The sequence below is a fragment of the Oncorhynchus tshawytscha genome, linkage group LG04 (assembly GCF_018296145.1).
Source record: "Oncorhynchus tshawytscha isolate Ot180627B linkage group LG04, Otsh_v2.0, whole genome shotgun sequence".
Lineage (NCBI taxonomy): Eukaryota > Metazoa > Chordata > Actinopteri > Salmoniformes > Salmonidae > Oncorhynchus > Oncorhynchus tshawytscha.
The window spans coordinates 42,095,463-42,122,435 of NC_056432.1; the positions used below are offsets into that span (position 1 = coordinate 42,095,463).

Here is a 26,973-nt window from a genome sequence, read left to right on the forward strand (position 1 = left end):
CTAAGGGCCTTAAGAATGCAGGCACCTGTATTTATTTATTTTTTTGCCATGAAGAGCTTATGTTATGGCCATTCTTCTGAAAAAAAAACCCAAATTAAAACAAAATCTAAGTAATTTAAAAAGAGGACCAGAACATATTATATGAATAATCAAGGACTTGGGACCATAAGGGTCTATCTACAAAATGCATTGTTTTGAGATCATTAGTATTTCTCAAGTCCCAGATCTCAGAACTGTTTTGTGATTTCTTCCTCTTTCATGACTCGATAAGTACATCATCTTAAATATAATTATTTTTGATTGACAACCCAGCATTGTGTGACTGGATTGCAGATATAACCTTATAGTACCAAGTTAAAAGGTGTTTGCACAGACAGAACTTTCAGATTTTTCATTTCTTTCAAAGTAAATTAACTTTAAAATGTTTTTTTATCAGACATACCTCAAATGTAAAGGACCACCTAAAGAGCAACCCTACGTGAATAACATTTTTTTTAACCAAAATGTCAGATAGGTCCCAAGGTCACAAAATTTCCAAACATACTGAAGACTTAGAATCAATCCAGGTACCTTTTTGTGTTTTTGTGTTTCCATTAGACTTGAAACAGTGCCTTAGTGATATTATAGGTTGACTGTTTAGAGATCATGTACTTCTCCAATGCCTCCCATATGGTACCCTGTTTCCTCAATTCAGTAGGGTTCAACTGGAACACTGTTGGTTGTATTCTACCAAGCATATCTCCAATTTGCCTGTAGCTTACTCTGCCTCCTCCTCTCCTCTCCTCCATCCATCCATCCATCCACCCACCCACCTACCCACCCACCCATCCACCCACCCACCCACCCACCCACCCACCCACCCACCCACCCACCCACCCACCCACCCACCCATCCATCCATCCATCCATCCATCCATCCATCCATCCATCCATCCATCCATCCATCCATCCATCCATCTGACTTTAGAAAGAAGGGAAAAAGAAGTAGCAGAGAAAGCAGAAGATGATGAAGCCGATGACCCAGTTGACAGAATAGATATAGATAATGACCATGTCAATGTCAAAGCGCCAGCCGCGAGAATTGTCCTCAAAGTCCATGGCGTCTAGACGGTACCCCCCGTGGGGAAACTGACGCCTGGCTATTGGACTAGCTTGCCTCTGGAAACCTGGAGAAGGGTTGGAATGACAGGGGGGAAATCGGGTTATACCAACTTTCCTTCTGCATCTACATTAATCTTGGAATAGAACGTGTGCAGTAAGTAATAAATAATAATTCTGTAATCATAAAATAATGATTAAAAAACAAATAAATACATTACCATTTGGTCAACTTATCTCTACACCAAGTTTAATTTCCGACTGCAAAAAAATATATAACCAATAACCTTGCTTAATCAAGTCTATACAGTAGAGTCAATAACCCTCACCTCCAAAAATACGGAAAAGTTTCCTGCAGCTTGGGAGCGGCCATTTTGCACAGCTTGCCTTCTGGAAAGTCTGTTTCCGGGAAAAGTATTCCTTTGGGAAGAACGTCCGTGCTGTGTGGTTTAACTCTACAACACAGACAAAGAACAATAAAAGGCCCTTCATTGGTTTACTATCTTATTCTCTTAGTATCAACCACCATCACTGTTTATCTCTAACTATTTGGGTAGATTCTGGTCGATATTTTAAAATATTTTCTAATAGTTAAATGCTTTGTATTCATATGTGACCCATACAGGAATCCTCATTTTTGGAGATAAAAGAAGTGTTTGACCAAGTTTGACCTTGGCTTGGATAATCAGCAGAATAATCCCATTTCAAAACCACGCTGTCCAATCATCCCCAAGCACCCTTAATGGGTATGAGGTTCTCACTAGTTACCCTTAGCGCAAAAATCAACTGCATTCAATCACCTTGCGCAATCTATCTGCAATTAGTGTGCCACGAGTTAATAGTTTGTACTTGTGACCCATGTGAACGTAGCTCGGCTACATAAGCTTTGCTGTGGCAGGTTTGACCCATTTTGAAACCTGTCCTCATTCAGTTTATAGCCCTCCATCGTATTCATGTGTTGAAATAGAAGGCTGATTCTGTTGTATTTTCTGGCCAGTGCTGAGCCCAAGGTGTGTAACATTCCCTAGAGGAACTACAGGATCAAAAACACAGATAGTAACGCCTTAGTAATGCACCATGTCCAGATAAGTACGTTTGCCTTGATCGGTTCATGATCTGTACAACATGAATCGTCATAAATGCAGTTCACATTTGAATTTCATGACAACAAGTCATTCCATTTTGTGGACGACGACAACTGTGGCGTGTGCTCAAGTAAAGTAGTATGTTCCAATTCTCTACAATGATCTCCTTTCCTTATCTGTGTCCCTTTGTGACCATTTGATACGTGGAAGTACTGGGTGGTTCCTAGCCTGGGTACCAGTCTGTTTAGCTCCTCCACTCCTTGTCCTCCCTGTCGTATGGCTAAACAGACTGGTACCCAGGCTAGATGGTTCCAGCACGGCTCTTCCTACTGCAGTATAGAGCAGTGGTCACGAGAGAGACCAGGAGAAAATGACTTGGATACTGTGCTCACCCGTCTGGAAGAAGACGTGAGTGATGGTGGTCCTGCAGAGTGGGCAAGGGGTGTTGGTTGGGCTGTTCTTAGCCAGGGTACGGAGGCAGGGCTCACAGAAGATGTGGTTACAGGGGTGGCACATGTAGGGGCTGAAGTAAACATCCAGACACACAGCACAGATGAAGCCCTCTCTGTCCCCGGCACTCACATCATCATCCTCCTCACTGCTGCTCGATGGGTTCCCAGTCGAACTCTGCAGAGACACAGAACACGCCGGCGGAGTTGCTTAGTTTATTTCAAAAGAACAGGACAAAAACAGACGGATCAGTTGGGTTTCCTGTGGAACTCTAGGACAGAAAATGGCACAATGACACAACCCATTCAACCCATTCAAGGTTGTAATATAACCCACATAACATTTGAACTCTTTATGAATCTCAGATGAGGCTGGCAGTAGCCATTTGTGAGAATGTGTTCTTTTCCCCCTGAGATTCCATTCCATAATGCGTTTTATTCCCCCGATATTCTATTCCATTAATCTATATTTGATGTGTGGGCAGGTGTACCGGTGCAGGCCTGATGAAGGGGGGTGAGTTGAGGGTTTGGTAGATATGAAATAAAATGTTTAAATTAGGTGACGTAAGCCACTGTTTGCAATGATGCTAGGCCTACATAATCTTCCAATATATTATTCTGACAAATGTCAGTTAGTCAAGAATTTTGCCCCTACTGCACATCACAGTGTACAGTATACAGTAGAATAGTGATGAATCAAAGCTTTTATAGAGAGCTGCTTTGCTCCAGTTATTAAAAGCGAAGGCAGTCTGAGTCCAATAAGCGAGTGCCATTATTAACTTGGAGATGGTTTTGCATTAGCAGGTACTCTAAATCTGGGAAAAGTCTGACACCCCACTGAGCCATTTATAGGCCTGGCACCTAATTTAGGTTTGAACTGGGGCAGTAGAGACAACTATTTTGCTGGGGGGAATGGCTACAGTGGTGCAGCTGAGATGTTACATATTTGGAAGAAAATAAGAAGCAGACAGCCCAGTTCTTCAGACACTCTAGGGCAGGGGTTTCAAACCTTTTCACTCAGGCCCCCGCATTGTGGAACATCCCGCGCGCTCACACCACACCAGGTCTATTACCACGTCTACACGTCTAAAAGCGCTGTTCATGACAAAAACTGTTCACACCTCTCTTGTTGGCGGAGAGAAAATGTTGCAGGTTAAAAGCTTATTTAGCTAAATTCTACATTTGAAAAAACAAGCTAAAATGGGCAAGTTGAGTTGATCTGGACATTTCTGACAAGTTATAAATAGCTCTCTAAGGTGTGCAATGACTGACATAACTAGAGGAAAATGAATGACTACACCTTGTGTATTCTACTATTACACCTTTCAAGAGAAAATTGAAAAGTTCAAAGCAAAACACACACACACACACACACACACAGGGTGGAAAGTAGCTCTCCCAGAGCTGATCAAAAGAATACAGTACAGCCAGCATTTCCAAAGACACAGCTAGAATGATAACACATAGACATACAATGCTTAACCGGCAGTGTACAAGATTAATCTTGTCACAGAACACAGCATAACACATACAAGATAACTATCAAAATTACTTCATGTGTACTGGGTCGTTCCATGAAATTGGTTGCCTTTTGAGTACCTGTGATATGCCAAATGACCAAGAGTATGTGGACAACTGCTTGTCGAACATCTCATGTTGGAAGATTAGGCCTGGCTCGCAGTCGGCATTCCAATTCATCCGAAAGGTATTCGATGGGGATGAGGTCAGGGCTCTGTGCAGACCAGTCAAGTTTTTCCACACCGATCTAGACAAACCATTTCTGTATGCATGCTGGTCTAAGGCACTGCATCTCAGTGCAAGAGGCGTCACTACAGTCCCTAGTTTGAATTCAGGGCAGCGCACAATTGGCCCCCCGTCATCCGGGTTTGGCCGGAGTAGGCCGTCATTGTAAATAAGAATTTGTTCTTAACTGACTTGCCTAGTTAAATAAAGGTAAAATAAAAAATGTATTGTGCACGGGACCATTGTCATGCTGAAACAGGAAAGGGACTTCCCCAAACTGTTGCCACAAAGTTGGAAGCACAGAATCACCTAGGATGTCATAGTATGCTGTAGCATTAAGATTTCCCTCCACTGGAACGAAGGGTCTTAGCCTGAACCATGAACAACAGCCCCAGGCCATTATTCCTCCTCCACCAAACATTTTTGCTTGGCACTATGCATTCGGGCAGGTAGTGTTCTGGCTTCCGCCAAACCCAGAATCGTCTGTCGGACTGCCAGATGGTGAAGTGTGATTTGCGTTTCCACTGCTCCAGAGTCCAATGGCGGCGAGCTTTACACCACCAAGCTGACGCTTGGCAATGCGCATGGTGATCTTAGGCTTGTGTGCGGCTGCTCGGCCATGGAAACCGATTTCATGAAGCTCCCGACTAACAGTTATTGTGCTGACGTGGCTTCCAGAGGCAGTTTGGAACATGGTGGTGAGTGTTGCAACCAAGGACAGACTATTTTTACGCACTACGTGCTTCAGCACTTGGCGGTCCCGTTCTGTAAACTTGTGTGGCCTACCACTTCGTGGCTGAGCCGTTGTTGCTCCTAGCCATTTCCACTTGACAATAACAGCACTGACAGCTGACCGGGGCAGCTCTAGCAGGGTAGAAATTTGACGAACTGACTTGTTGGAAAGGTGGCAACGGGTGCTGCTGAAATAGTCGAATCCACTGAAGAGGTGTCCACATACTTTTGTATATATAGTGTATAATGATAGTAGCCACAACTACGGTGTGTTTTTAATTCAGTGTTCATAAATTCTGACCCTGTGGACCCACAGTGTATACAGGCCTTTGTTTTATCCCAGTATATATTTTGCCTAGGAGTAATGTCCAACTCAGTACAAAAGTTTAATTTCCACTCACAGCATTCAAACTGGCATCTTCAAGTAATGTAGTCATCTAGCCAACTCCATAACTCCATCCATAGCAAGTTACTCATAACAATGCACAAAACCAATCTCATAATCATATGGTCACAATTATATCAGCTAGGCGAACATTGTATGTGTAATGTGCATGGCAGCTTCTACATATGCTAATTGCCATCATGGCCACAGAGAATGATGTCAGAAACAAAACAACAGCCAGTCACAATCATTCCAGTCCAGCAACGTGACTGTGGATCTGCACCGGCCAATCCAACTGGAATCTGTTCTTTTGTTTGGGTGATTTTGAAGGGCTCTCTGCCCAAGCGTCATCATGCAGCCAATTCAGATATAACCCCACTTCAACTGCACAGACAATGGCTATTGAGTCAAGCTGGCCGCTGATGGGGCTTGTTTAGAGTCAGCGGGACACCCACACTCACATACATGGGCGCGCACACGCACAGGCCACATGCACACGTACATGCACAGTGGAGCCTCCTGAGGGGAGGACGGCTCATAATAATGTCTGGAACGGCGCAAATGGAATGGCATGAAACACATTGAAACCATGTGTTTGATACCACCCCACCCCCCCCACACACACACAATTAAGGTGCCACCAACTTCCTGTGATGCCCACACATGCACGCAGGCACACACACACATACACTGACATTGATGGGCCTCTCGAGAGTCAGTAATCAGCCAACACAGTTACTCAACATGTAATGCAGAGAGAGAGAGAGGGCGGGAGAGGTGAGGGAACAATTAACTTTGTTCCACAGCATAGTAAGGGGTTGCCTTGTTTTTCTCAATAAATGCCTCATACACTTTGGGTAAAATGAACTTCATGTACCTACACCACCCGCTTTGTCTACATACAACAAAGCTCCGTCCTTGCTGTGACTTGTTTGGCACAGGGACATGTTGGCTAAAGAAACAAAACCGGAACCTCGTCTATTGAGACACATTGGCTGTCTGCTACAGAGCTGAACCATTTACATACAGTGGGGCAAAAAAGTATTTAGTGCAAGTTCTCTCACTTAAAAAGATGAGAGAGGCCTGTAATTTTCATCATAGGTACACTTCAACTATGACAGACAAAATGAGAAAAAAAAATCCAGAAAATCACATTGTAGGATTTTTAATGAATTTATTTGCAAATTATGGTGGAAAATAAGTATTTGGTCACCTACAAACAAGCAAGATTTCTGGCTCTCACAGACCTGTAACTTCTTCTTTAAGAGCCTCCTCTGTCCTCCACTCGTTACCTGTATTAATGGCACCTGTTTGAACTTGTTATCAGTATAAAAGACACCTGTCCACAACCTCAAACAGTCACACTCCAAGCTCCACTATGGCCAAGACCAAAGAGCTGTCAAAGGACACCAGAAACAAAATTGTAGACCTGCACCAGGCTGGGAAGACTGAATCTGCAATAGGTAAGCAGCTTGGTTTGAAGAAATCAACTGTGGGAGCAATTATTAGGAAATGGAAGACATACAAGACCACTGATAATCTCCCTCGATCTGGGGCTCCACGCAAGATCTCACCCCGTGGGGTCAAAATGATCACAAGAACGGTGAGCAAAAATCCCTTAACCACACGGGGGGACCTAGTGAATGACCTGCAGAGAGCTGGGACCAAAGTAACAAAGCTTACCATCAGTAACACACTACGCCGCCAGGGACTCAAATCCTGCAGTGCCAGACGTGTCCCCTTGTTTACGCCAGTACATGTCCAGGCCCGTCTGAAGTTTGCTAGAGAGCATTTGGATGATCCAGAAGAAGATTGGGAGAATGTCATATGGTCAGATGAAACCAAAATATAACTTCGTCGTGTTTGGAGGACAAAGAATGCTGAGTTGCATCCAAAGAACACCATACCTACTGTGAAACATGGGGGTGGAAACATCATGCTTTGGGGCTGTTTTTCTGCAAAGGGACCAGGACGACTGATCCGTGTAAAGGAAAGAATGAATGGGGCCATGTATCGTGAGATTTTGAGGGAAAACCTCCTTCCATCAGCAAGGACATTGAAGATGAAACATGGCTGGGTCTTTCAACATGACAATGATCCCAAACACACCGCCCGGGCAACGAAGGAGTGGCTTCGTAAGAAGCATTTCAAGGTCCTGGAGTGGCCTAGCCAGTCTCCAGATCTCAACCCCATAGAAAATCTTTGGAGGGAGTTGAAAGTCCGTGTTGCCCAGAAACAGCCCCAAAACATCACTGCGAGAGAGGAGATCTGCATGGAGGAATGGGCCAAAATACCAGCAACAGTGTGTGAAAACCTTGTGAAGACTTACAGAAAACGTTTGACCTCTGTCATTGCCAACAAAGGGTATATAACAAAGTATTGAGATAAACTTTTGTTCTTGACCAAATACTTATTTTCCACCATAATTTGCAAATACATTCATTAAAAATCCTACAATGTGATTTTCTGGATTTTTTTCTTCTCATTTTGTCTGTCATAGTTGAAGTGTACCTATGATGAAAATTACAGGCCTCTCTCATCTTTTTAAGTGGGAGAACATGCACAATTGGTGGCTGACTAAATACTTTTTTGCCCCACTGTATGACATACTCCAGTAGGCAAATGCTACAGTGTGCAAAACCACACACGGGCAAGTCGTCACACACACTGCACACAGCGCACTGCTTGGTATTTGTGTAAATGACAGACTGTTGTAGTAGAGCTAAAGGTTTGTCTACAACAACCCAATGTCCTGAATTGTTAATGGGGTTCATAGCTCTTTCTTTCAGTCAAATGACCTAGTGGCCTCATGGGTGGAATGTTACTAATATTTTTCATGACGTCACAATTAATAAACACTATTTCGAAAAACAATACCGAAAATCTGGTGTTTCTGTGTCAAACAGTTTTGCTATATTTCAGTCTTCTGTGATGTATATAAAGTGTAATATTGGGATGCAAACTCAAAATGTAATACATTTCAACTCTATATCTGACATGGTATAGGTGTCTTCTTCTCTTTTTGTCACATAACCATCTGTGTGTGGTGTATGCTTTTGTGTCAGAGTAGATTTGTTGAAGACTACCAAGAAACACTGTGTGAATCTGATTTAGACCACTGCAGTAAAAGGTTAACCGGATCAATAAAGTAATTTAAGCTTGTGTGAGAAGCGTTAATGGCCTTTGTAGTTAAATGAATCCAAAGTTTCAGTTCCATACAGCTGGTCCTTTATCAGGAAACAAGAAGTGATGGCTTCAAACTGTGGTCAGTCAAAGGAAAAGATACACACAGCCGACTGTCCATACCACGTCATTTCAACACGGAGAATTGGAAAATATTTGGTACATACGTTGATCACTGAGATTCCAACCTATTTTCACCTTCTCAAAAAGTTTGCTGAATTCCCAATGCATTATCACTATGCTTTCAACCATCTAAAAGCACAAGCAAATTCCAATGGGAAATCCTGTCTGATTGTTGGTTGAGTTGTCACCTACAGTAAAACACTGCACTTTCAACCATTCCAAATCACAGCAAAGTTCAAATGGGAATACAATCTTAGCTATTTTGTTTGTTTATACAGCGAAGTAATGCATTATCACTGTGCTCCGTCTAAAAGTGCAACCAAATGACCTGGATTGCATTAAAGTGCATGGTGCAAGGGATCGACGTCGTTTGAGATTCTGTGCAGATTCTTATAGCAATTGTGAAGATTTCCACAGACCTGCGAGCCCGAACATGCACCCTTTCTATGATTACATTAAGACGATGTGTTGTTACAGTAACCTCAAAATGGGGCCATGGATGTGTTACTCGTTTTAAGGTTGAATAAATACTGTTACATTAGTTTGTAAGATAGCCTCAACATTAAGCAATTTACCGTCTTACAAAAGTAATATTCAATTGTATTTGGTTGACAACGCAACCAAATATCAACATTTAATGGAGATGTATCTACTGCTTGGATTGTTAGAGCTGAGCTGCTGGTTTAGTCTGATTCTTTTATTTCTTTAACCTTTATTTTTGGTTGAGATGGAGACGTGAAAGCAACAAATCATTTGTTAACTTGTTGCCAGTTAATAGGCTATTTACCTTATTGCAAATGTGATATTGAATTGCCTTTGGTTGCCAACGCAACCAAATATCAACATTTGAAGGAGAAGATTCTTCTGCTTGGACATCTGTGCTTTAATTCCAGTTTGTCTAGAAATGAATAATTTATATTTGGACTCACATCTACATTTCAAAAACAAATCAAAGTTAAAGAATAGCACTAAATCAAGTCAAATCCAACTTCAAATGCACTTTAAATACAGTTTGACTTGATTGAATCATATTCTTTAACTTTGGTTTTTGGTTGAGATGGAGACGTGAATCCAACACATGTATTATTAACTTGTAGATTACATTGGAAATCAAACAAAGCTTGAAACCCTAGGCCGATATGCATTGTCTATTTACAGTTGAAATCCTGGGCCTATATGCATTGTCTATTTACAGTTGAAATCCTGGGCCTATATGCATTGTCTATTTACAGTAGAAACCCTAGGCCTATATGTATTGTCTATTTACAGTTTAAATCCTGGGCCTATATGCATTGTCTATTTACAGTTGAAATCCTGGGGCTATATGTATTGTCTATTTACAGTTGAAATCCAGGGCCTATATGCATTGTCTATTTACAGTTGAAATCCTGGGCCTATATGTATTGTCTATTTACAGTAGAAACCCTAGGCCTATATGTATTGTCTATTTACAGTTGAAATCCTGGGCCTATATGTATTGTCTATTTACAGTTGAAATCCTGGGCCTATATGCATTGTCTATTTACAGTTGAAATCCTGGCCTATATGCATTGTCTATTTACAGTTGAAATCCTGGGCCTATATGTATTGTCTATTTACAGTAGAAACCCTGGGCCTATATGTATTGTCTATTTACAGTTGACATCCTGGGCCTATATGCATTGTCTATTTACAGTTGAAATCCTGGCCTATATGCATTGTCTATTTACAGTTGAAATCCTGGGCCTATATGTATTGTCTATTTACAGTAGAAACCCTGGGCCTATATGTATTGTCTATTTACAGTTGAAATCCTGGGCCTATATGCATTGTCTATTTACAGTTGAAATCCTGGGCCTATATGTATTGTCTATTTACAGTTGAAATCCTGGACCTATATGCATTGTCTATTTACAGTTGAAATCCTGGGCCTATATGTATTGTCTATTTACAGTTGAAATCCTGGGCCTATATGTATTGTCTATTTACAGTTGAATCCTGGGCCTATATGTATTGTCTATTTACAGTTGAAACCCTAGGCCTATATGTACTGTCTATTTACAGTTGAATCCTGGGCCTATATGTATTGTCTATTTACAGTTGAAACCCTGGGCCTATATGTATGGTCTATTTACAGTTGATCCTGGGCCTATATGTATTGACTATTTACAGTTGAATCCTGGGCCTATATGTATTGTCTATTTACAGTTGAATCCTGGGCCTATATGTATTGTCTATTTACAGTTGAAACCCTAGGCCTATATGTATTGTCTATTTACAGTTGAATCCTGGGCCTATATGTATTGTCTATTTACAGTTGAAACCCTGGGCCTATATGTATGGTCTATTTACAGTTGATCCTGGGCCTATATGTATTGTCTATTTACAGTTGAATCCTGGGCCTATATGTATTGTCTATTTACAGTTGAATCCTGGGTTAAATTACTTCTCAAATGCTATATAGGCCTAAATCACATCATTGATGATATATGATTGATAAAGTATGGTTACGTTTAATTTGCTCTGTTGAACCTACCCTTTGGAATGACATCCATAGCAACAGTGAATATTTTAAGTGGACATTCCTCAACAGTCATTCTCATCATAGCACATTGGTAGTAGTCAGTGACAAATAGCAAAGCTGTGCAGGGCTGGGCTATGTTAATACTCTGGATGAGAAACCAAAGCTAGATCAACTCTCCAGTATGAGGTGCTGTCCAGACTATAGTTTGTTTTCTTATCCGTGGATATTACGTTGAAGATCTGACATTGTTTCAAAGGTAGAGATTCAACATATTTCATACAAGGAGTGTCCATGTTGAAAATGAGTTACTGTGATGACATAATCCTGTGGTTGAAATTGTACCCTCAAAACAACATGTCAATCCTTTTTTCAAATCCAATGTATTTGCCACCTTGATTCCATGTCATAATGAGTTGACAAATGACTTTGAAACAACATTGGTAATAACCAGTTCGTGCCCAGTGGGAGTATATTGTTGAGCAGCAATAGTCTTGTATTAAAGGGGAAGTTCAGTATTTTACAACTTAATGTTAGATGGTTCTTCACCCTGAAAGTAGTCTATAGGTCAGGAGAAACTGTAATACATGGTTCAGTTCTATTTTAACAGCCACTACTAACTTTAGCCAACGCTAGTTAAAAAACAATTGCGGTCTCTCTCACCTGTCTATTCTCCAGCAGCTGGCTCTGTCTCCATCTCTCTCTCCTCCTCTGCCTCTTCCTCAGACTCTTCACCCTGTTCCTCTCTCTTTTAGTCATCCTCCTATCCATCGCTGCTGGAGCAGGGGACAAGGGCACAGCCGTAGTCAGCGTCTGAGTCACCACCCCTATCACACCACTACCCCCTGCCTCTCCTCCCTCCTCCTCTTCCTCTTCTTCTCCCTCTTCTTCCTCGTCCTCTTCCTCTTCCAGCTCTAAGCTGCTGTGGGAGAAGAGGCGTGTCCGAGTCCTTCTTCTCGGGGACAATTGGCCAATCCCAATCCCTGGCTCTACCCAGAATGCACCTGGCTCTCTAACCGTGTACATGCCACATCGCGTTTCCGTGATGTCCATCCTTTGCGACAGTCTCCTTGGTGACAGAGTGGAGGTTCTGATTCGGATGGATGGGCGGAGTAGGGTGGGAGAGATGGAGCCGGAGGCTTGGCGTGGAGACCTGAGGGTGGTGCTAGATCGTTGGTAACTGGCGTGGGGTTGTCCAGGTGAGGGTAGTCCTCTCTGTAGTCTCCCCTGACCCTCTGGAGCCTCCATGGTGTTAGTCTGAAGAGGGTTAGAGTTACTGTTTGGAAAGCTTTGTGTCCTGCCCCTCCGGTCCTCTCTGTCCCTGTCCCTGTTTCTATCCCAGTCACTAGCTCTCTCTCTCTCTTGGTCTCTGGTCTCTCTTTCTCTATTTCTCTGGCTGTCTCTTTCTCTGTCCCTGTCCCTCTCATGGACTCTATTTTTCTCACCTGCACTCTCTTTATCTCTGTCCCTCTCTCTCTCTCTGTTTCTATCTTCTGCAGTTCCTTGTTCTCTGTCCCTCTCCCTATCACAGCCTCTATTCCTCTCTCCTGCTCTCTCTCTGTCCATCTCTCTGTAGTCCTCACTACGAGCCGTTCGATGTGCCTTTCTCCCAGGTAGCGTCGGCCTTGCTATCTGCTCCACCCCGGCTGAGCGAGCCTCGCTCTCTGGTCCACCTGGATCTACGTACCTTAACCGAGGCCTGACCTCTAGACACAGGGCTTCAGCCACACACCCCAGCTCACCATCACTGTCTTCTCTCCTACCACCACCACCCACGTCATCACCAGCAGCAGCACCATAAAGACTAGTGGCTCCCACACGCGAGCACATGACCCAGCTCTCTCAGCCCTCACCAGTACACCTGGTATATGCCCACCCAGACTACCCTCTCTTCTAATCCAATCACTCCAGATGGCCACCTGTCTCTCTGGTCCTCTCTACCTCTCTCTCTCTCCAGTTGATATTACTCCCTGTCCCTCTCCCTGGTCTGGTCGTTGGTGGTTCTGGATGCCCGGCCCTATAGCTCTCTCAGGGCTCAGGGGAGCGTTCGAGCACACCTTCGACCCCCAGATGTTCACAGATTTGAGCAGAGCAGAGCGGCCACCTGCCCTACTCTGGTGACCCCCTGGGACATACTGCACTGTTGACAAAGCTATAGCCCCCCTGGTGAGCCCCAGCACAAAATGGGTGCATTCAGTCTCCCAATTGTCCTGCGGGGCCTATAGAAAAACATGCAGCCACACAGCACAACAATGCAGCCATTGAACACAAAAACAGAAGGCAAAATAACCAGAGTTTTTGTTTTCAACAAACTTGGTCAGCTCTTTCACTTTCTGGTTAATCAGCAGGGTGTGTGTGTGTGTGTGCGTGTGCGTGTGTGTGTGTGCGCGTGCGTGTGTGTGTGTGTGTGTGTGTGCGTGCGTGCGTGTGTGCGTGTGTGTGTGTGTGCGTGTGTGTGTGTGTGTGTGCGCGTGCGTGTATATGTGTAAGTACATTTCAGTGGAATTTCAACAAGGCAGAAACAATAAATAGATGAGTACATTAACTTGTTTATTTTAATCGTAATGGTTCATGTTGCATTACCATAAATACTTTAATCAATGAGTAACTGGTGATCTTATAACTTTTCAGGGGGGAATAATCTATTAATTTAAGAGACAACATTTCTTTAAATTGTATTTAAGTGGGTGATGTTAGTGGGTGGTGGGCAGTCAAGATGTTTGTTTGGGAAACTGAAAATGAAAATTGTCAGTATTATAATCATAAATTAGAAGGTGTGATTTGAAATGGTTATATGTTTGTAGTACATGTAAAAGCAATGAGTGAGAGGCCCATTCAATCTGTGAGAGAATAGCCCAGCCAGTTCCTGTGCAGCAAATCCTCGACGATGTAAAATGCAAAGGCTACCAGCGTAGAGGGCCTACCACATGCCACCACTAGTCCGTTGGTGGGAAACAGAATCAGAATCGTTCATAGTGTAACGTACACAAAGTCCGCGTGTTGGGCAGGACTTTATTTTACGGTATAGACATTATGTAGGCCTACTTAACGACATGGTGAAATGGTAATTACACAATAATAATTAAATGTAGGCCTATTATTACTTGTTTCTATGGGATTTACCACTTGACACTCATACGATCCCATCTATGAGCAGCATGTAGGCATTTAGCCCATCGGCAACAGACAGTGAAGATGACTACCACGACAGAGAAATGACAGGATAGAGATCATTCAAAAGAAAAGCTTGCGTGTTCAGAAGGTGTGAAATGTTCATCTTACTTCAGTATTTATGTTTAAGCAGAACACGGGTATGGAAATCATAAGTAATATAACAGGCTAATATAACACTGTTGAAAACAAATCGATTCCAGGTCTATCATTGGTTTAATAGGCTATTGAGTATGTTTGGAAACATGAAAACTCATATGTGGGTGTTGGTTTGTTACACGACCTTGGCTAAAGAAAGCATGGGATTTTAAGAAAAGCGCGTGAGCGAGTTCTCTCTCTCTCTCTTTCTCTCTCTCTCTCTCTCACTCTTTCCTCAACAGTGCTTTAGAAACCACACTGAGCTCTGGGATAGTTCTCCTTCCTTGCAGCAGATGGCAGCAGATTTATGTTCTGGACTCGTGCATGGAGCTGTCCATGGGTCTTTGAAACACCACGCAGTCCACTAATTTTGAGGATGGGCCACTTTTTTTCAATCACACTTATTAAGAATGACATATATTATGAATGAAATACCATTTATACTTCAATTATTATATATCACATTGTGGAATGTTCATGTTTTTTCCCAGATAAATCTGTCTTATTTTTCTTTTGTTGTCATCTGTTGAAGAGAATTACTCCCCCTCTATCCAATGTCCGATGAGATGAAACGCATTTTCAGTTTGGATTCAATACAATAAAAAATCAATCGACAAAAACCAAGTTACTTATAAATGCAGAAATAGTTACTCGTAATGCAGAAAACGGCTTTAGTTGCTTGCATAATTTGATGAGGCTACAGAGGTAGATAAGAATCGAAAGCCTATGAGAAAAGGTTCAAAAAGAAGATACACAAGTCGAAAATGAAACAGAAGAGGAAGGAAACCAGGGGAGAAGATCTGCTTTTTATCTGTCGTCTGCTACCACCGAGACGAAACACTGCCAGGGAGAGCAGGACAACAAAACTCCGCGGCGACCTCATGGCAGTCTGACGTACACCTACCGCTGCTGGTATAAATGAATTCACGGCGTCACCAGGCGCAGATGATTTGAAGGACCAGTGAGCGCCCCGGCCGTCAACACACACATGCAGACACACACACTCACACACACACACAGCAATCTGCGTCATGCGTCGCCGGAATGAAGGAACGGGCACGGGAACTCCGATGGACCCCGTTAGTACCCACACCGGCTGCAGCACGAGGGACTGACCGAGCCTCCAGATTCCCCCCTTTGGCTCCCCTGTCCTATCCTACCGGGCGCGCCGTGTGTGTCTCGGACCCTGAAGAACTATGGATTTTATCAATAACGGCAGTGAAAATAACAATACGACCACAGCCTTTCCCGATGTTGTGGATGTCATTCCAGAGTGGGGTGACAATGACAAAGAAAAGGGGTCTAGAAGTGTTCCCGAGGTGGAGCTGAGTTACCAGGTGATCACCTCTCTGCTGCTCGGCGCGCTCATCCTCTGTTCCATATTCGGCAACGCGTGCGTTGTCGCGGCCATCGCGCTGGAGAGGTCTCTCCAGAACGTGGCCAACTATCTGATCGGCTCGTTAGCCGTCACGGACCTCATGGTATCAGTTCTGGTACTACCCATGGCGGCCCTCTACCAAGTCCTGAACAAATGGACTCTGGGACAGGAGATATGTGATATTTTCATCTCTCTGGACGTGTTGTGCTGCACGTCGTCCATTTTGCATCTGTGCGCAATTGCCCTGGACAGGTACTGGGCTATCACAGACCCCATAGACTATGTGAACAAACGGACACCCAGGCGAGCGGTGCTGCTGATCAGCGTGACTTGGCTGATTGGGTTCTCAATCTCCATCCCGCCCATGCTAGGCTGGAGGAAAGCCGAGGACAGGGCGAACCCGGACGCCTGCACCATCAGCCAGGACCCGGGCTACACCATCTACTCCACGTTCGGAGCTTTTTACATCCCGCTTATCCTCATGCTGGTCCTCTACGGGCGGATATTCAAGGCAGCCAGGTTCCAGGTTTGGAAAACTGTGAAGAAATCGGAAAAGGCAAAAGTGTCGGACAAGTGCTTGGCCGTGTCGCCGGCTATTTTCCACAAGAAGATCAACGTAGAGGCGGGGGGAAAGAACTGGAAACACAGTGTGGAACCTACATCCAAGCCTTCGTGCGTAAACGGCGCGGTGAACCACGGGGAGAACTGCGAGTCGTTGGAGATCATAGAAGTTACCAACAATTCTAAGAACCACCTGCCTCTCCCCAACACTCCACAGTCCTCACAAGAGGTTGAGAACAGGAACGAAAAGAACGCTGAGGCTAAGAGGAAAATAGCTCTGGCCAGGGAGCGGAAAACGGTAAAGACGCTCGGTATCATCATGGGGACTTTTATTTTCTGCTGGCTACCGTTTTTCATCGTGGCGCTGGTCTTGCCTTTCTGTGCGGATAGCTGTTACATGCCAGAGTGGCTGGGTGCCGTCATCAACTGGCTGGGCTATTCGAACTCTCTCCTAAACCCGATCATTTATGCCTACTTTAACAAAGACATCCAAAGTGCTTTCAAAAAAATTATAAAATGCAAATTCCATAGACAGTGAGCCGTTCATCAGTAAAGTGTTTACGTTTACTTCATTCCAATGATGGAGTTTATGAAACGCACAAAAGCAAGGTGTTATTTTCAGGGACTGTCTCTAGCCGACGGTGTGAATTAGAAACAGAATAGCCTATGGGTCATATACAGTGAGACGTGGAGAGAGACATGCAGTATATTTGTAGGCCTATTATGCTGTGTACGCTGCTCCTGTGTAGCATATTCGATGTTGTAGATATCTGCAAGGCATCGTTGTATTCCCATGTAAGACGTGTTATTCAAATACAATTCACAGAATTCATGCATTCCATTCACGTGACCTGGTCTCAGAGCATTTCGTATTACTCTGTACGTAAATCCGAGACACTATATTTAGTATGATATGTTACGTTTCGTATGGTATGTATCCACGAGACACGAAGGTTTCCGTCCTACAATAAAAAAATATAGAAATACTACAACTTCTGCGTGTAATGTCCACTCTTTAAGCACAAACATAGAGGGAAGCTTTCAATGACAGTTGAAAAATAAATCAAAGAAAGACTATTCATATTTGAGATTCAATTATTTCAATATAATCTGTTATTCTGGAATTCAGGTGATTAATTTCAAGCACGGCCAATTACACACAGACAGCCAATTAGGCATTAGGCATTTTTTTAGGCAATGTTGAATGAAGCTTAGCTCTAATACCAACATGGACAGTTAACGCATAAGTATATATGAGACAAATTTAAGAATATAGTTGACTGAATATGAAATTCTTTTCAGAGGTGTGAGATATTGATGTTATTGGGTGAGAAACCTATGTATGGGTGTTGCATTGATCTGCAAAGTAAATGGGTATCGAGCTAAACAGTTGCAACAGTTACATCTTCCATCAACTCCATCTAATGCAAAATGAGATGTGCAATTTTCAAAAACGGAAACAGCCATTACAGTTCAGATAAGGTTAAAAGGATGGGATCTTTCTGTCGCACGTACGCACGCACGACACACACACACACACACACACACACACACACACACACACACACACACACACACACACACACACACACACACACACACACACACACACACACACACACACACACACACACACACACACACACACACACACACACACACACACACACACTACAGAGGCAGGCAGGGTCTTGTGCCATTGGAATGGGTTCAGAGCTAGCTATAAAGGTAACATTAACTTGAGGCACCTTGAATTGCATTACAATAGCGATTCTAACCACATACATAATGCAGTACATTGATTCTAACCATACATGTAAATGCATTATGTAGATCAGAACGCTTCATATAAATATGTAACAGATCCTAAAATTACTCAGAAATGCATTGCGTTCGAATCACAAACTCTCTATGGCACCTAAAATTAATACATCAGAAAAAGACAAACAGTGGAATAGGTTACACATTATTTTACAGAACCATCACTAACTCCCAGGCAACACAGCTGTTTGGCCTATCCTCATAGCAATAAAGCTAGCAGCTGTAGTCATAATGTGGGTGGAGGTGGTAGACTGGAGGAGCATGTCTATTCTCCCCCTTACATTAACCATAAGGAAAATATACACCTGACCTCAGGGCAGTGAAGTAACTTAAAGGTCCAATGCAGATGTTTTTGTCTCAATATCAAATTGTTTCTGGGTAACAATCAAATATGTCACTGTGATTGTTTTTTAGTAAAAATTTTCAAAAAGAAACAAAGCTTCTGTCTCAAGCGATAATTTAGCTAGGACGGTCTGGGAGTGGACTGAGTAGGGAGGGAAAACTGAAAACTAGCTGCTATTGAAACTGGAACTCTCTTTCTTATTGGTCTATTTACTTACCGCCTGGTAACATCACCAGGCAGGCAAAACCAAAACAGGCTGACATTTCAGCCAGTCTTTTCAAACAGCTCTTACACTAAAATGGCATTATCATAATTTTCACAATTTCACAGTATTAATCCATCTTCATAGTGTAGAAAAATATATATACAGTGGGGAGAACACGTATTTGATACACTTACGATTTTGCAGGTTTCCTACTTACAAAGCATGTAGAGGTCTGTAATTTTTATCATAGGTACACTTCAACTGTGAGAGACGGAATCTAAAACAAAAATCCAGAAAATTACATTGTATGATTTTTAAGCAATTAATTTGCTTAAAGTATTTGATCACCTACCAACCAGTAAGAATTCCGGCTCTCACAGACCTGTTAGTTTTTCTTTAAGAAGCCTTCCTGTTCTCCATTCATTACCTGCACCTGTTTGAACTCGTTACCTGTATAAAAGACACCTGTCCACACACTCAATCAAACAGCCTCCAACCTCTCCACAAAGGCCAAGACCAGAGAGCTGTGTAAGGACATCAGGGCTAAATTGTAGACCTGCACAAGGCTGGGATGGCCTACAGGACAATAGGCAAGCAGCTTGGTGAGAAGGCAACAACTGTTGGCGCAATTATTAGAAAATGGAAGAAGTTCAAGATGACGGTCAATCACCCTCGGTCTGGGGCTCCATGCAAGATCTCACCTTGTGGGGCATCAATGATCATGAGGAAGGTGAGGGATCAGCCCAGAACTACACGGCAGGACCTGGTCAATGACCTGAAGAGAGCTGGGACCACAGTCTCAAAGAAAACCATTAGTAACACACTACGCCGTCATGGATTAAAATCCTGCAGCGCACGGGGGGGCCCCCTGCTCAAGCCAGCGCATGTCCAGGCCAGTCTGAAGTTTGCCAATGACCATCTGGATGATCCAGAGGAGGAATGGAAAAAGGTCATGTGGTCTGATGAGACAAAAATAGAGCTTTTTGGTCTAAACTCCACTCGCCGTGTTTGGAGGAAGAAGAAGGATGAGTACAACCCCAAGAACACCATCCCAACCGTGAAGCATGGAGGTGGAAACATCATTCTTTGGGGATGCTTTTCTGCAAAGGGGACAGGCCGACTGCACCGTATTGAGGGGAGGATAGATGGGGCCATGTATCGCGAGATCTTGGCCAACAACCTCCTTCCCTTAGTAAGAGCATTGAAGATGGGTCGTGGCTGGGTCTTCCAGCATGACAACGACCCGAAACACACAGCCAAGGCAACTAAGGAGTGGCTCCGTAAGAAGCATCTCAAGGTCCTGGAGTGGCCTAGCCAGTCTCCAGACCTGAACCCAATAGAAAATCTTTGGAGGGAACTGAAAGTTTGTATTGCCCAGCGACAGCCCTGAAACCTGAAGGATCTGGAGAAGGTCTGTATGGAGGAATGGGCCAATATCCCTGCTGCCATGTGTGAAAACCTGGTCAAGAACTACAGGAAACGTATGATCTCTGTAATTGCAAACAAAGGTTTCTGTACCAAATATTAAGTTCTGCTTTTCTGATGTATCAAATACTTATGTCATGCAATAAAATGGAAATTAATTCTTAAAAATCATACAATGTGATTTTCTGGATTTTTGTTTTACATTCCGTCTCTCACAGTTGAAGTGTACCTATGATAAAAAATTACAGACCTCTACATGCTTTGTAAGTAGGAAAACCTGCAAAATCGGCAGTGTATCAAATACTTGTTTTTCCCACTGTATAAAACACAGGAAAATCAAGTTGTTGACTGCACTGGGCATTTAACCTAACTTTGGGGCTATATGTGTTCATCCTGTTGTTGCCACCAGGGTTTAAACTACTCTGAGGGGGTTCCCTGTAAAAGTGTAGTCTGAGTACCAGTCTTTTCAGCTAACATTCCACTCCTTGCCACTCCTGTCATTAGCTTCTTAGAAAAAATAGCCGTGTCATTTTTATTCTAGCCTTGAAAATACAGTATTTCAACATCGTGTCTAGACGATAAAAGGCTACTCTAATCACTTGTGCTTGGCTGCCAAACCTACAGTAGTCCCCATAGGCCTAATATTTAAACTGAGGAAATGTTATCATAATCATTATTTTAGAGATCCACGTTAGACGTCCCTCCTAATGAAAAGAGTCCCCATCCTGCTGATGGACAGCTCACATCACTTGATATGTGCTTATGTATGAGAAAGTGAACATGCAATTTCCAAATAGAAGCTCCGTGGGGAATCAGGGATTCCCTGCTTTGCGATCTATTTCCTACCTCAACCGCCAGGATTTCATTAAATACCCACTGGGCACACCACGTCACTTCAACGTGGAAATATGGTTCATATTTGGTTTTGAGATGTCGATCAAAGAGATTTCAACCTTTATTCGCCCACTCCAAAAGACAGCCAGGAGTTTGTTGAATTCCCATTGTGTTATCACTATGCCTTCAACCATAGTCCGAGTCGATATTCATGTAATAATAAGGAATTCCCCTCGACCACGCCAACAAATGTGGGAAAACAAACATTCTTTCCCATTGATCCCCAGTGTAAAAGAGGCAACTTTGTGGTTGATTTTAGGTTCTACAGAAATAACTAAACATGCCAAAAAGATGTTGTAACCAGGTCAAAAATGTCCAACCTACAGTTTGGAATCCTCCCACGTAGGGAAATAGAGCCCTGTGGCATCAGGCTACTTCTTGGAGTGGAAGAGTGGTACATTGTTGAGAACTGGTATCCAAGTAGGCTACACGTAGCTAGCTATGTCTGTGCAAAACGTTTCCTCCCAGGTAAGACATTTCACTTGTTTAGAATAGTCCATTTGTTACTTCATTCACTACTTGTAGCTGTATAGTCCATTTTTTTGTGTTGTTTGTCTTGGCTAGCTTAACCCTCCTGTTGTGTTCGTTTCATTATAATTAGTTCTGTGTTCCCGGTCCAAAATGGCCACCCCATTATAGCTGATTATACATCCATAACAATACAGCACATATATTATCACCTAATGTTGTGTTAGATCTTTTTTTTTATCAACTTAAGTTCTTGTGAACATCACAACTTGAACTTCTATTTGCTATCAATGGCCTGTAGGCCTCATTGATCTGAGCTCATACAACTCGTTTTGGAGTTTAAAAAAAAACATAATGTATGGATTATTTTGACTATAACAAATACTCAGATGAAACATATTGTGCTATTTATCACAAGCTACTTTGTGTCAAAGTTTAACAAGGACTCTCTCCTCCTCACCAGTGTCATGATCAAAGATATGACCAAGAGCCTCATACAGTTTGGTCATTGTGCTATCGCAGAATGAATTGTGAGCAAGGCCTCAAAAAAGCTTTATATACCAGAGCTGCGAGAAAAGTTCTATATATTATTGAAACAATGTTGCGATTGTTTGTGAGAATACCAACAGATGTGGTTCCGGTGGGGGAAAGATTCTATTGGGGAAAGGTTCCTGTGGGGGTTGCCATGGAAGCCAAGAAGTGGAGTGAGGTGTGTGTGTGTGTGTGTGTGTGTGTGTGTGTGTGTGTGTGTTCTCAAACACACATACACATGGGGGTCTGGGAGAGGAAGTGTGTCCATCTGATGAATGGACATGTGCCTGAACTCAATTTTATACACTAATTGCAGTCTCACCCATTCATTTCTAATGACCCGTCAAAATGACCGGGAACACCACGTGTACAAAAGTGAAATAAAACACCCAAAATGTAATGAAAATTATCAAAATGTGTTTTGTGTGTTCAGCTGAGCTGCCCTGTGTGGACAAAGTCATGGAACCTTATGACAATCAGATTAAATGAACTACATTTTTTCAGAGAGAAAACTTGTAAGTCGGTCCAATCGACCGGAACACAGCAGGAGGGTTAATGTTCAGGTTGGTAGGTAGCTATCACTCACTTACGTGGCTGCTAGCACTGTCATGAAAAGGGGTATGAGGGAAGAGGGAAGGAATACAATATTACGTTTGTAGTGAGAACGCTCGGGAGGAGGCAATATTAAAAGGTCATCTTTAGACGTTGTACTTTTCTTAAATGTAGTTTTGTAATTTGTAACCAGACGACAAGAAAATGTCACTTAATAAAGGTAAAGTTTTTGCTGTGAACCAATGTGGTAACCTAGGTAACCACAGGTTGTTTTCCCCACAGGCGGGCAGCACATAGCACTGCACTTTCAACCATTTAAAAGCACAACAAAGTTAAAATGTGGACACAATGTCAGATGTTTTGTATTTATACAACCCCTTATTGTGTTATCACTGTGCTTCATCTAATAGCAAAACCAAAATACCTGGATTGTATCTGAAATTACATTAAAAGTACATAGTGCAAGTGATCAGTGCTGTTCGAGAACCTGCGCAGAATATTATAACAATTGTGAAGATCTCCACCTGTGACCTGTGACCTTTGCATGCTATCTTAAACATGCACACTTTCTATGATTACATAAGAAGACATTTATGGTTACAGTAGGCTAATCTCCAAATGTGGCCATGGATGTGTTATTTATTTTATGGTTTAATAAATACTGTTACATTAGTTTGTAAAATAGCTTTAACTTTAGGCTATTTACTGCATTATAAAATTATCAAAAGTATTATTGAATTGTGTTTGGTTGACAATGCAACCAAATATCAACATTTAAAGGAGATGTATATTTTGCGTCAATTACTTAGTCTGGCTTTAATTCCAGTTTGTCTACAAATTAATAATTGATATGTTGGATTCACGTCTCCATCTCAACCAAAAATCAAAGTGAAAGAATATGACTAAGTCAAATCAAACTTTATTTAAAGTGCATTTAAAGGTTGATTTGATTTAGTCTTATTTGTTAACTTAGATTTTTGGTTGAGATGGAGACATGAATCCAACATATCAATTATGAATTTGTTGTCAAACAGGAATTAAAACCAGTTTAAGTCCGTGGCACAGATGGAACCCTCCCAACAGAAGATATATGTCCTTCAAATGTTGATATTTGATTGTGTAGACAACCAAACACAATTCAAAATCCAGTTTGTCTACAAAATAATAACAGCTATGTGGTATTCATGTCTCCATCTCAACCAAAAATCTAAGTTAAAGAATAGGACTAAATCTAATTTATGTAATAAAGAAAATCTAATAAAGAAATAATTTTCCCACTAGTGGTGGGTTTCCACCAAATTGACTTGTTGTGGATCAAATCAGTGCGTGATGACCTATTGCACATTAAGTCTTAATGTAACGAATATAAATCTAAAGTTCAATGTGTTTATATCACATTTTCAACTCTACTGATGGTTTTGTCACAAAGCTGTTGAGTTAAATAGCAAATGTGCCTACTCTGGTCTTGGCATGTGCGCTTTAGCCAACTGCTCGCAGATACAGTGTGGGTAGGCTGTGCGGTTAGGCTAGTACACATGTTGAGATTTATTGTGGATAAGAGCCAGAATATTTGTATTCGCCAAACAGCAGTCAAGCTTCGATCCTCATGTCACCAGAATAAAACCTGTGATATTTCTCAGAAAAGAGTACCAAGATCTCTGTGCGCTTTCACCACCCTGTGAAGTTCATCATAAATTATTTAATCTGTAGCCTAATAAACTGCATTATTTCCCGAGTTGTAGTGGGGGGACCACCCACCATATCATCATGTAACTAAGTTTACTTCGATATGATGGTTATTTTATTGAACAAAAATATAAATGCAATTTGAAAATTCAGAATATTTTACTGAGTTACGGTTCATATAAGGAAATCAGTCAATTGAAATAAATTCATTAGGCCCTAAATCTACGGATTTCACATGACTGGGAATACAGATATGCACCATGGGGCACTCTGTTCACAACGTTGACATCAGCAAACTGCTCTCCCACCACACAATGCCATACACGTGGTCTGTGGTTGTGAGGCCGGTTGGACATACTGCCAAATTCTCTAAAAGGACGTTGGAGGCGGCTTATGGTAGAGAAACGAAAATTTGATTATCTGGAAACAGCTCTGGTAGACATTCCTGCAGTCAGCATGCCAATTGCACGCTCCCTCAAAACCTGAGACATCTATGGCATTCTGCTGTGTGACAAAACTGCACATTTTAGAGTGGCCTTTTATTGTCCCCCAACACAAGGTGCACCTGTGTAATGATCAAGCTGTTTATTTAGCTTCTTGATATGCCACACCTGTCAGGTGGATGGATTATCTTGGCAAAGGAGAAATGCTCAGTAACAGGGATGTTAACAAATGTGTGCACAAAATGTGAGAGAAATAAGCTTTTTGTATGTATAGAACATTTCTAGGATCTTTTATTTCAGCTCATGAAACATGGGACCAACACTTTTACATGTTGCGTTTATATGTTTGTTCAGTGTATATCAATATTTACGCATAAAGGAGATTCCACTGCCATTTCTTGCATAATACATTTTATAGACACAAAAAGATCCCACCATGTTAGCATTTATACAATTTTACGGAAACTACCTGTTTCCAACACAGCTGTTGTGAATTATTTGGGGCCAGTATGACATTACTTACATAAAAACTGTGGATAGCAACATGGTTTATGTTTATGAAAATTGATTAAAATGATGGCATAATCCTGTGGTTGAAATTTCACCCTCAAAACAGTTTACGTTGATTACGTTTTTCAAATCCAATGTATTTTCCATGTAGATGTCACAATATGTTGACAAATTACATTTGAACAACGGTTGATTCAACCAGTTTGTGCCCAGTGGGTAGGCACTATGCTTTTTTTATGGTACATTTCATTAAACTGACTAATTTACTGATGTTTACTCATTTACCAATGTTATTAAACTTACATTTATTGCCACAAAACGTGCATCCGACAAAAATATTTATTTGTCTCTGGCTTGCATAGCACAGGTGGTGGTTGCCTAAGTACACTTGGCCTAATATACAGTCTAGGCTAGCATATGAATTTGTATTTGTATTTATTATTGATCACCATTAGCTGCTGCCAAAGCAGCTGCTACTCTTCCTGGGGTCCAGCAAAATTAAGGCAGTTTATTACAATTTTAAAAACATTACGATACATTCACAGATTTCACAACACACTGTCTTCCCTCAGGCCCCTACTCCACCACTACCACATATCTACAGTACTAAATCCACGCCTATTGTTAGATTCTAATTTTCAGAGTAAATAACTCACGGGGACTAGAGAAGCTTACCCAAGTTGAATTCTTCCCAAAGGGTCGATACAGCTGGATTCAGACAAACAACATTTCACACAAGCACTGATATTTAACCCTTTCTCCTAGGCTGAGTCTCCTCCTCCACAACTGAACAGCCTCTCTGTTGCTAGACAGAACCTTAGTGTTATCTGTTCTTCCTCACTTCATCTAACCTGACCTCTAACCCCAAAGTGCTCACTCCTCCCCAACTCAAGGCCGTCATGGTTATTGATACCAGAATGTGTCTCTTCTCTTCCCAGAGGATCCCTGATGGCTAACAATAACATATCCTGACATAACGTAAACGTTCTATATTACCCTCTCTCCCTCAGTGACATTGTTACGTTCTATGGATTCCACCACGTCTCCCCTACACATTCCAAAGCCATCTAACTCCTACAGATAACCATTAACTTCTGATGTAAAAAACAGTCTCGTTCACGGTTGGACACTATCTTTATGAGCATAACAATGTTCTAAGTTTCACCCAGAATCTAACAGTATGTATAGTGCGTATGTTATTGTGTGTGTGTGCATGTGTCTGTGCCAATGTTGGTGTTGCTTCACAGTCCCCGCTGTTCCATAAGGTGTTTTTTAATCTGTTTTTTAAAATCTAATTTTTCTGCTTGCGTGAGTTACTTGATGTTCCATGTAGTCATGGCTCTATGTAGTACTCTGTGTCTCCCGTAGTCTGTTCTGGATTTGGGGACTGTGAAGAGACCTCTTGGGGCATGTGTTTTGGGGTATGCATGGGTGTCCGAGCTGTGTGCCAGTAGTTTAGACAGACAGCTCGGTGCATTCAACATCTCAATACCTCTCATAAATAAAAGTAGTGATGAAGTCAATCTCTCCTCCACTTTCAGCCAGGAGAG

The 26,973-nt window shown here is 42.1% G+C and overlaps 2 protein-coding genes across 2 annotated transcripts; one reads left to right on the forward strand and one right to left on the reverse strand.

Annotated features, from left to right (window-relative positions):
• Window positions 1-923: 923 nt before the first annotated feature.
• On the reverse strand, window positions 924-13,481 carry rnf180a (ring finger protein 180a). Its single transcript, XM_024419497.2, has 4 exons — window positions 11,961-13,481; window positions 2,575-2,809; window positions 1,427-1,552; window positions 924-1,165 (listed from the first exon to the last, which is right to left on the reverse strand). The coding sequence occupies exons 1-4, from the start codon at window positions 13,125-13,127 to the stop codon at window positions 963-965; spliced, it is 1,731 nt and encodes a 576-aa protein (XP_024275265.2). The 5' UTR covers window positions 13,128-13,481; the 3' UTR covers window positions 924-962.
• Window positions 13,482-15,356: 1,875 nt separating this feature from the next.
• Window positions 15,357-17,537, forward strand: htr1aa (5-hydroxytryptamine (serotonin) receptor 1A a). Its single transcript, XM_024419498.2, has one exon. The coding sequence runs from the start codon at window positions 15,803-15,805 to the stop codon at window positions 17,081-17,083; it is 1,281 nt and encodes a 426-aa protein (XP_024275266.1). The 5' UTR covers window positions 15,357-15,802; the 3' UTR covers window positions 17,084-17,537.
• Window positions 17,538-26,973: the final 9,436 nt, after the last annotated feature.

Coding starts and splice junctions, on each gene's coding strand:
- rnf180a (XM_024419497.2), bottom strand. CDS start 13,127: ATGTGCTCGCGTGTGGGAGCCACTAGTCTTTATGGTGCTGCTGCTGGT. Junction 1,553..2,574: donor TCACGTCTTCTTCCAGACGG/GTGAGCACAGTA, acceptor TCTGTGTTGTAG/AGTTAAACCACACAGCACGG. Junction 1,166..1,426: donor ACTTTTCCGTATTTTTGGAG/GTGAGGGTTATT, acceptor ACCCTTCTCCAG/GTTTCCAGAGGCAAGCTAGT.
- htr1aa (XM_024419498.2), top strand. CDS start 15,803: ATGGATTTTATCAATAACGGCAGTGAAAATAACAATACGACCACAGCC.